This window comes from Dendroctonus ponderosae, unplaced genomic scaffold (assembly GCF_020466585.1).
Source record: "Dendroctonus ponderosae isolate FM_Combo_2020 unplaced genomic scaffold, Dpon_F_20191213v2 Dpon_F_20191213_1, whole genome shotgun sequence".
Taxonomy (NCBI): domain Eukaryota; kingdom Metazoa; phylum Arthropoda; class Insecta; order Coleoptera; family Curculionidae; genus Dendroctonus; species Dendroctonus ponderosae.
Window position 1 is genome coordinate 48,194,357 of NW_026017110.1, and position 10,991 is coordinate 48,205,347.

Here is a 10,991-nt window from a genome sequence, read left to right on the forward strand (position 1 = left end):
TACTTATACGGTTTTGCTTTCTCTGGTCGTTTTTTGAGAAAACCTAAACGTCGTCGAAGGAAAATAAGACTTTGTTTCGATTTTGTCCGAAATTCAAAGGTAAAACGAGTATTCGAAGAAGACGATAAAGAATACCAAACTGTAAAGACGACGACTTTTCTTGTAAAATTCATCTTTTAACCTTTTTTGCTTAAAAGACTCTCAGTTTGCCAGTATTTTACAGTAGAACGTTAAAAACGTGTTGTTCTGTTTAGAGAGTTTTGTTTAGAAATATTGACCTAAAAGTGAAGAAACCGGAATTTAAAGACACCAAATTATTCACAGCGACAAAAGTGACGAGTTTTCCGAATAATTGATTATAAGCTTTCTCTTGCTCTATTGTTGAAATATTTTTGGGAAAAAATCAGGAAAAAATTATTAGGGTTTTGACCAAAATTCGAAGCTGCAAAAGGTTCCAGAAAAAAATTTACAAAGCTGTTCAGGTGCCGAGTGTTCTAATTAAATTTATTTTATAATTTTTACCGAAATCACCTGAAGATTGTCAGTATTTTTAATTAAACTAATAATAATACGTTTTTTCGTAGAAGAATTGCTTAATAGAAACTTTGCTAGAACTGGAATGACCTGAAATTTTAAATAAACTTGATAAATCTTCAGAGCGTGGCGAATTTCCGAAGTAATTTTTTCGAAAACATTTGCTCTCTGGCTGTTTTTTACAGATACTCTTAATTTTCAAGATAATTTAAAAAATTATTTGGTTTTTGGGCCAAACTCGAAGCTGAAAAGAAGTTTCCTAAAGTTGCAGGGAACTTTAGATGAACCGATGAATGAAAATTTTAAAGAAACTTTAAAATCTTCAGAGCGATGAGGGCGGCGAACTTTCCCAATAATTTTTTGCAAACTGTTGCTCGCTGGTCGTTTTTACAAGATAATCTTAAATACATTCGGTGAAAAACTGAATAAAATTATTTGGGTTTTATGCCAAATCCGAAGCTGAAAAGGGTTTTCCAAAGTTTCTTACAATTTTTTGCATTTTTTGCTGCAAAGATCACATTTTTGCAGAAAAGAAGAAAATAATCAGAAAATCATATTTTTTGCATTTTTGAGTTAAAACTTTTAGTTTTGTGATCAGTTTTTGGAAAAACCCTAATAGTTTTCGGGGAAAACGGGAAAAATTTATTTTCATTTTTGTCCCGAATTCGACTCCGAAAAAAGTTTTGTAAAATTCCTATCAAGCTATAAATATATTTTGTAATTTTTCGAGTAAAATACATCCGGTTTGTCAGTATTTTTAAGTGAAGCTCTACAAAGTGACAAGTTTTCCAAATAATTTAGTATAAACTTTCGCTTATCAAGTTCGATTTTCGATAGAAAATTATTTGAATTTTGTCCCAAATTCAAAGCTGGAAAGGGATTTCAAAATTTTTCACAAAGCGACGAAGGACGCGAGTATTCTAATAAAATGTATTTCATAATTTTAACTTAAGATTGTCAGTATTTTTAAGTGAATCTTTAGAAAATTGAGCATTAGAAAAAAGAGCAACTTTGCTAAAATTCGAAAATTCTGAAATTTTGAAGAAATGTTAAAATTATTATTGATACATGGCCCTTAAAATAAATCTAAAAACAAGTAAAAAAGTCATTAACATTTTTCCAGCAACGAAACTGAGTTAATGCGCCGGTGCGTTGGGTTGGCGCACCAAGCCATTTGCGTGGCACTGCGCCAACTCCTAAAAATTCATTCAGTTACCCAGGCCTAGTTTTCTGGATATATTTAAGGCGGTTAAAACTACAGTTAAAACACACACTGCAAACAGACTGCTGATGCCATTTAAGTTACCTTTTAAGAACGTTTTGCTGTCGCATTCATCAGACGTTTTAGGGACAATTTGATCAATCTTGAGCAAATTGCTAAAACCGATTGATAATTAACACGCAAACAATTAAGCGACATTGTTATTCTAGTAATGTGTTTTCCCATTTGGAGATTGTTCATTAATAATCTTTGACGCTTTTAATGCGAATAACGCACTTGGCTCGATTGAATCGAGTTTAGTTGACGGTGCAAAAATGTAATAAAAATGATTGAAAATTCCTTTTCTTCCTTTAGCTGTTTAGTTGCGTTCGTCAGTTGAAGTTATTATTCGCTTTGTCCGGTTTTTTGCTGACTTGAAACTGCTGTATTTCTTCATGCATCGTTCCTTACAAACACCCACTCGCCATTGTTGCAAAAAAATTGAAAACTTCAAGAACAGTGAGACAAAAGAATGAAAACACTTGGATGAAGGGCAGAAAAAAGCACAAAACTTCCGCTTGATTATTAAAAGTAAAATGAAGTTCCTGGGGAAGTTTTCCCCAATGAAGCGCCACTGGGAAAGTTAGCGTATGTGCAAAGCGGGAGTTCATCTGGATTGGCGATCTTTACAGTCAGTCCCGGTTTGGCCGTCGCCCCAAAATGTCCCAGACGCCCGATTTCCCCCCCGTAATCGATCTGAACGTTGGAGGAGTTGTATACACAACAACGTTGAAAACGCTAACCAGCCATCCGAACTCGAAACTCTTCGGCATTTTCACCGGCTCGGAACCAGTGGAGAAGGACTCCAAAGGGCGATTTTTCCTGGACAGGGACGGCGTTCTCTTCAGGTACGTTCATCCAGTTTTTCCTGCTGCTGCTAACCTGTTTGATTGGAGTGTTCCAAGTGGTTCAGGCGTGTGACAAACTGATGATTGATGCGTTTTATTTCCCCGAAGGGCTTGTTATCGAACTGCCGAAGCGAGCGAATACACAGTTGGCTGAGCAACGGATTTGGCCTGGTTTGCCATTTATTTACATGTGCCAGTCAATAAGCCATAAATCTGCGAAAAATTACCGGAAAATGAAACACATCAGAGGAAAATTACGAAGTCTTGATGATGGAGCACTCTAAAGTCTTTGACGATGGACGTTTGTCGAAACTGAAAGTTTACACAATTGAGCGGTCATTTTCAAATTGTGCTCCCTTTAAGGCAAAGAATCTTCAAAAATGTGCCGTTGAAAACATTCTCTTGACAAAGTTTCCTTTAAGGAAATGTTACTCGCTCCGGAGTTTCAATTTCCCGAAGATGAACTTATATTTTCTGCCTGGACAAAGCAAAAAAGCGCTGCTCGGTTTAAAATTGTGCTTTCTTTAAGGCAAAAGAATCTTAGAAAAGCGCTTTTAAAAAATATTTCCAAGACAAATCTTTAGAGTATCAGCTTTCCTGAAGATGGATCACATTCGAAATTTCAGTACGAACCAAACTCTTTGAGACCAATGATCCTTAGAAAAGTGTCGTTAAGAAATATTACTGGCTCTTGCTTTAGCGCTACAACTTTCCTGAAGATGGTTGTAAATTCGAAAGTTTCCAAAACAAAAAGCTTCAGTTCAGACAATTCAAAAATTAGCAAGAAATGGGCGCTTCTACTCCGTTCTCTGAAAAGAGCACATTCTGATGAAAAACTTCCAATTACCTGCATGTTCAACTCCCTCAATATTAATTACTGTATTTATCGATCTAACAGCAGTGTTTTATTGCGGCAATTGCAGGCTGCAAACCCTTTTTAATTCGCTGTTTATTGCAGGCAAATGAAGCTCAATTTCCGGCATTTTTCACGGGAGCTAAACTTGATTTTTCCAGATACGTTCTGGATTTTCTACGAGACGGCACCATCCTGCTGCCCTACTGCTTCCGTGAGAAGGAAAGACTGAAAAACGAGGCAGAAAAGCTCCTTCTGCAGGGCTTGGTGGAAGCCATCACCAGCGAGAACCGAGTGAAGCCACCAGGTAACCACCAAAACTCGATTTATTTTCGCTTGCCAACTTCCATGAACGTGCAGGTGTAATAACGGTGGGCTACAGAGGAAGTTTCCAGTTCGGGAAAGACGGACTGGCCGAAGTGAAGTTCCGGAAGTTGTCCCGAATTTTGGTCAGTGGCAGGGTGGCGCTTTGCCGGGAAGTTTTCGGGGAAACTTTGAACGAGAGTCGGGATCCAGATCATGGCCAGTTGGAGCGCTACACTTCCAGATTCTTCCTCAAACATTCGTTTCTGGAGCAGGCGTTCGACATGCTGGTGGAGCAGGGATTTAAAATGGTAACCGTTCAAGCACTGAGGAGTTTACATGACCGCAGGAGGTTTTTTTAGGTGGGAAGTTGCGGCTCTGGGACATCTGGAGGATCATCGGACTTGAAACCGGGCGTCGACGCCGAGGAGAACAGATGGAATCATTACAATGAATTCGTCTTCGTGCGAGACTAACTGCCTGAACGAATTTATTAGGATCGAATTTTTTTCTACTCTTCATCTGGAACATCTTCGCTTTCAACGAATCATCCGATATCATCATCAACTAGTTTCCCAACTGTGTATGCTCGAATCTACGTAATATACCGAGCAGTTTCTTGCTGTTTTTTGTTGAGTTTTTTGCGTTATTTTCCGTCACTGGCTAGACCTGGAGCTGGATGGTAGTTTCCATAAGTTCGCCGACTTTGAAAGGTCGAACATAATGAGTCGTCCATCACACGCTAATGGCGCCTTTAAAATTAACCGCAAAAATAGCATGGCAATTCCGTTTTATTGCCCATTTCGCAACAACGACCAAATATGGACCAGATATATAATGTCTGAAATATGGCAAGACGAGTCGGTTTTTTTTAGATTACTCGCACACTACAAGCCTGTTCGTCTTGTGCTGCATTTAATTATATTTTTCTTATTTGCCGAATTATCCGCAGGAAATCCTAATCAGTGTCGAGTAATTAGAGTCAACTTCCTGCAGTGACTCAAATAGATTCCAAATATTCATAAATTGTCAAACATGCACCATTGTGATTCAACTTATCTATCACTGATGAGCCAATGGGCAAGGAAATGACATGAATTTGGGTTTTTTTTCGCTCGATTTCCTGCAAATATTGGCGATAAATTGTTGATTTTTCGAGACTTTAAAAAACTGTTGTAAATTTAAAGAAAAAATCGCTTATTATTCAAACCGTATTGAAGATTGACATCCTGAGCTCAAGCCAAATAAGGGCAAGAAAAGAAACTGATATTTTAACAAAGATTGGTTGCAAATCCGACTCGAAACATTAAAAATTCTCCAGTCAGTTTCGATCTTAGTTTATCTGCTGCATGAAATTGCTGTTGAGTTAAGCGAGAATTATTTCATTCAAGCTGGGAATAACCACAGAAGAATAAACGAGGCAAACAAATAATCAACCGGAACGGAGAATTTAAAAGGGTTCGAAGGACCGAAGAGACTCAAGTGAGTCTAAATCCAATCACGAAGACTTTGTCCTCTTTATACTCACTGTTTGTAAAGGCAAACGAAGAAGAAACGAAACCGATAAATGGGAAAGGAGAAACTGGATTTTTTAACAATTGCAGATGTAGACAGTTTGGACTGTTTTCTACAACTTGAAAAGTACGACAAAAGAGTCAAAACGTGCCTTTAAGCGACTGTTCTCTAATCAACCTACAATACAGATTGAAAAACAGCCGAAAAAATCGAGGCAAAAGGGGCAGGCAAAAGGGAAAGTGAGTCTTTAGACAAGAAGTCGTCGTAGATCCGGCTCGAAGGACCAGCAAATTCAAGCAACTTTGAAACTCCGAAATCTTCGGAAAAACGAAGCACAAATGAGAAAGAGGAATATGGGTTTCTTAATATTTGCGTCACTCAACACTTTCGACTTCTTCCAATCATTAAGAAGGGAAAGTTTTGAATCAAAAAAACATAAAAAAGGACCTTTAAGCGAGGGTTTTTCCCTATTCAACCTGCACTGAAGATTGAGAGCCTGCCATAGAAAATACGAAGCAAAAGAAGGAGAAAGGGGAAAGTGAGATTTTGGACACGAACTCGTTACAAATTCGGCCTGAAGGACCAAATATTTTCAAGCGACTTTCGGTCTAATTATCGACTTATATCGACTAATTTATGAAACAGATATTTGTTTACCCCTGCATTTTCCACTGCTTCTTTTCAGTAAAAAGCACAGTTTAGAAGCAAAAAAAGTAAACAACGCCTTTGCGACGGTTTTTCTCTAGCAACCCACACCGAGGATTGAAAAATGGCCGAAGAACAAACCAGACAAAAAGAGGAAAGTGAGACATTAGACTCGTAAATTTGGCTCGAAAGACAACAAAATTCAAGCAACTTTCGGCCCTAATTCCACTTAGCTCCCAAAAACGAGCAAAATTTCCAGCTCAGAAGCCTGCTGAGCTGCTTCTGATGCGGCCAGTCAATCTGATGGGATTTGGACGCAATTTTTGTTGGAATTTTTCCCTATTCATGCCCAGTTGAGCCTAATTTGCGGACATCGTGTGGCCAAAAGTGAAAGTAAGTACCAGCAGCGCGCGAGTACCCGCGAGAAGCGGCTGGTGCTTGCGAAGGCCGCCTGATTCGTCGGAACCTAAACAACAAGACTTTGGCGACACGACTTAGACACCAGTTTACACTAACCATACGCGAGATCGCATTAAAAAGGCCCCGCAATTGCGCTCGAAGAGATGGGCCCCATGGATTAACACGGGCATTAACCGCCACTAAAACCGGAGAAGGTCGTTATTTCGTCGTCTCTTCGCCTAATGACACTAATTTCGTCCAGTTTGATCGGTCTGTTTTCGTTCAACAGGTGGTTGAAGGTGCATGTGGTCATAGTGTAAACTCAACCGTTTTGGTCTTAATTACTAATTTAAGCACGTCCACTTAGACCGGATAGGTAAGGCGCTTAATCATTAGTCGTCGTCGCTGCAGGAATTGGTTATCGCATTTTCAATAGCGGCCCAAAAAAATCCCAAAACTTTGCCAGGCTGAATCAGGTCGATTTGGAGGCCGCCAGGCCAAATGCCAGCTTAATCAGCTCCATTAAAGAACAAAAGTTCATTGTCTTCGAATCTACACCGTTTAGTTCCGAAATTCTTCCTTGGATGTGAATCCATGGCGTTTTTTCCAGACCCAGCAAACACGTTTTTGTTGCGGCTTCAATTTTAAAGTTGTGCCCCACCGGGCACGACACTGGTTGCAACTGAAGAAAACACTGTTGCCCAATGGGTTTTCAGTAGTTTCTTCCTAGAAAACGCCTGGGACTCGAAAGCGTCCCATTCCATAAGCGCGCCTAATTACAGTTCTTATCGGTGCTTCCATTTCTCTTCAGATAACAATGGACATGTCTGATGGTCATCAAGCGTGCGATGGTTTGGACTTTATCGTCGAGCATCCGGAGTATGTGGCCAAACTGGCCACAGCGCTCAGCTCCATTGGGCCTTCGGCCATCAGGGTGCGGAAGCAAATGTTCGAACTGCTCGCCGCCCTTTGCGCGCACAACGAAGAGGGTCGCATCCGGACTCTGGAAACTCTGGAATACTATAAAGTAACCGGCAAAACCCCCGATTATTCCGCTGTTAGTAAAGCCTGTTTTGTGGTTTGCTCCTCATCCAGGCCTTGAAGAAGCAGAAGCACCGCATGGCCTTCATTGTGCAGGAACTGGAACAGACACGGATCAGCGACTACCAAACGGCCTTAGTGGCCTTCATCAACTGCCTGGTCATTTCCACCTCAAATTTGAGGGATCGGGTCCGGATCAGGAATGAATTCATCGGTAAGTTGGGGGAACGGGTCCAGTTGGTTGATTTAGCGACGCTGGTGGGTTGCAGAATGCCAGCTACTGGAGGTGCTCAACAGGATGAGAAAGTCCGATCCTCAACCAGATTTGACCGCGCAACTGGACGTGTTTGAGGAGCAGCACAAAAGCGATGAATCTGAGCAGCGCCTGGAGAGCAAAAATGTCGACCTGGACTCTCCCTTGGATGTGTTTTATGCCATTCTGAAGCAGGTGGCCGATGGCCCGCACGCAGTGCCATTCTTGAACATTCTGCACAATCTTCTGAGCATCGACGCCAATGATCCTCTGAGCGACATTGTGTGGGACAATGTGGACAAGGCGGTGCAGAGAGGCACGATGACCAGAGAAGAGGCGCCCAGACTGAGCAGGTTCAACTCAAAGTCGCAATTGAGGCTCAACTGTACCTGCCAGCAGAAACCAGAATCTGGTAGCGGGTCTAGGAGGACATCGCTGCTCGGGGCTTTGTCGCCTCCGCCTCCTCCTCCAGGTATTTGAGCATTGGGCTTCTAAACCTGGTTCTACCTAAGCGTTTCTTTTAGGGCCGGCAGGGCCTCCTCCGCCACCTCCTCCTTTTCCCCAGCCAGTGCCGACTCCACCTGCAATCCCACCTCCACCTCCGCCCAGTCAAGCGATGCGCCAGGCGGCCAACCTACCAGAACCTCCTGAAAAGGAGCCGCTGATCGAACGTCTACCGCAGCAGGAGATTCCGGCCCCCAAGTCCAAGATGAAGACTGTGAATTGGAACAAAATTCCCAGCAATAAGGTCAGTTTGGGTCGGCTCCATTGACTTAGGAATTTCCAATGAATTCTTGTAGATTGTCAGCACGAACAACATCTGGACGCAAGTGGCGGTAAGACATCAGAATTCTCCACTAGCCGATATTGATTGGTCGGAAATGGAAGGGCTGTTTTGCCAGCAAGGGCCTGCTGCAGTAGAAGCGGTGAACAGTGTGGCAAACTATGGAAATCGCTGTGTGCCGAAAGCGCGCAAAGACAATCAAGAGGTGAGCTCGAGTGTAGATTTTGGGCAAATTTTCACGAAGTGAACCAAAAGAACAACCATCGGGCTAATAATTGGAGAAATAATTTAATTTGCTTCTGTTGTTTATTTTAGATTTCGCTCCTAGACGGCAAACGAAGTCTAAACGTGAATATTTTTCTAAAACAATTCAGAAGGTAAATTAATTGATAGATGCGTGTGTCTTTTGACCTTACAAAGTAACCAGCAATTATACTAAAATGAAGCAATTACTTAGGTTCGGTTCATTTTCACTCACTAAGCTACTTCTTCTACTAATTGATTGACTAACGTGGAACGATAGCAATTAGGCAACTAAACGTCCCAATGCGAATTAACTAATTGATAATTTATGTCCTAAGCGTGGTAACACTAATTTACTAAATTGCTTTATCAGTAACTTTTAAGCGAAATAATGATTATCTAATAAAATCAACACTTCAGAAGATCACTAAATCGGAAATATACGTACACTTTTTCTCCACATTTTTAACTCTAAATGGGGAGTAGACCATTGAAGAAAGGTAAAGTCTGTATTTTTCAAATGCACTTTGAAGCTACTAGAAACTCCTAAAAGTGACAAGTTACAGCCGGATATATCGAGGACACTTCAGAATTTTAAACTCGAAAACTTCTTTAGAGCAAAACGAGCTTAATTCTTTAACTCATTGAAATCCTCCAATAAGTTGAAGACAAAGAAGGGGTTTGTTTTCTAGGTGCACTAAAATTGCGCTAAGTTTCAGAATTTAACGATTTCAAATGTCTAAAAGAACTGAAGAAAAACTAAACTCAAAACGCCGCTTAAACGTGCCAGAAAACAGCAAAATAACGGTGTTACACTCAACTCCACCACGGTAAAAAAATAAAAAGGGCCCAGTTACTAGCGATTTAAGTTAACTTTCGGCATGTTCTTCCTCAAAAACGCGGATATTTTGGTAAATCTGCGCCATTTTCCTGCCTGTGGGCGTATTTTCCATGATCCAAGTAACTAATTAAATCCATTTCAACGAAAAACCGCCTTCGATCTGACCCTTTTAGCTAGTTCTGTGTAACCCAATGAATTTTTAGGAGTTGGCGCAGTGCTACGCAAATGACTTGTTGCGCTAACCCAACGCACCAGCGCAGTAATTCAGTTCCGTTGCTCGGAAAATGTTGATGACTTTTTTTACATGTTTTTAAATTTATTTTAAGGGCCATTTATGAATAATAATTTTAACATTTCTAAATTTCAGAATTTTTCAGTTTGAGCAAAGTTACTCGTTTTCCTAAATGCTCAATTTTCAAAAAATTAACTATAAAATACTGACAACCTGAAGGTATTTTTCGCGAAAAATTATGAAATAAATTTGATCAGAACACTCGCCTCCTTCGTCGCTCTGTAAAAAGTTTTGAAATCCCTTTCCAGCTTCGAATTTGGGACAAAAATCAAATAATTTACTATCAAAAAGCGCGCAAATGTGGTTTATTAGTTTTGACTGATTTTTTTGGCTTTGCTTTCTACTTAAAAACGCTATATTTTGTAGAGTTTTACTTAAAAATACAAAATATATTTATAGCTTTGTATGAATTTTACAAAAAAATTTTTCGGAGTAGAATTCAGGACAAAAACGGGTTAGTATCACTTTTAGGTTAGTAAACAAACCCCTCTCTAAACAGAACAACGCGTTTTTCCTAAAGTTTGACTGTAAAATACTCACAAACTGAGAGTCTTTTATACAGAAAAGTTGAAAGATGGATTTTACAAGAAAAGTCACCCACATAGCAAAATGATATTCCCAGAATATACCTGGAACATTCATGTGATGTACATGCATATTCGTGGGACATACATGAGTTACATTATTAACATTCCATGCATGTCCCAGGAATCTGTCAGAGTTAATACACTGAATGTTCATGGTATGTTCTGGGAATGTACATGGTATGTTCAGTGAATGTACATGTGCATGTTCTGACAATGTACCTGGTATGTTCAGTGAATATACATGTGTATTTTCTGGGAATATACATGGTATGTTCAGTGAATATACATGTGTATTTTCTGGGAATGTACATGGTATGTTCAGTGAATGTACATGTGTATGTTCAGTGAATGTATATGGTATGTTCAGGGAATATACATACATATATGTAACGAAAGAAAAACGATACTTTATTTCCTCTTATTAGTTTATTCACATATTTAAGTATTTACTGATGTAATTTTTCAACAAGAGTTACTTGCAACTAATCTAAAACTTATTAAATGGATAATAAATAAATTAAAATATAACTTATAACTACGGACTAAAAATCTAAATTAACATTTTCAGCATTTTTGCCGTTGTCGCAATGAT

At 39.8% G+C, this 10,991-nt stretch overlaps 2 protein-coding genes across 2 annotated transcripts in view; both read left to right on the forward strand.

Moving 5' to 3' along the window:
- Positions 1-2,130: 2,130 nt before the first annotated feature.
- Positions 2,131-4,435, forward strand: LOC109532822 (BTB/POZ domain-containing protein KCTD12). The gene is made up of 4 exons (XM_019897883.2): positions 2,131-2,643; positions 3,658-3,803; positions 3,857-4,110; positions 4,162-4,435. The coding sequence occupies exons 1-4, from the start codon at positions 2,456-2,458 to the stop codon at positions 4,273-4,275; spliced, it is 702 nt and encodes a 233-aa protein (XP_019753442.2). The 5' UTR covers positions 2,131-2,455; the 3' UTR covers positions 4,276-4,435.
- A 1,938-nt stretch (positions 4,436-6,373) lies between these two features.
- The window catches only part of LOC109541446 (inverted formin-2), a 10,096-nt gene continuing 5,478 nt past the window's right edge, over positions 6,374-10,991 (forward strand). Inside the window, exons 1-7 of the mRNA XM_019910302.2 lie at positions 6,374-6,734; positions 7,170-7,385; positions 7,454-7,613; positions 7,669-8,124; positions 8,177-8,400; positions 8,453-8,641; positions 8,752-8,813. Of these exons, the coding sequence (XP_019765861.2) occupies positions 7,176-7,385; positions 7,454-7,613; positions 7,669-8,124; positions 8,177-8,400; positions 8,453-8,641; positions 8,752-8,813 (1,301 nt within the window). The 5' untranslated portion in view covers positions 6,374-6,734; positions 7,170-7,175. The remainder of the gene's footprint in view (positions 6,735-7,169; positions 7,386-7,453; positions 7,614-7,668; positions 8,125-8,176; positions 8,401-8,452; positions 8,642-8,751; positions 8,814-10,991) is intronic.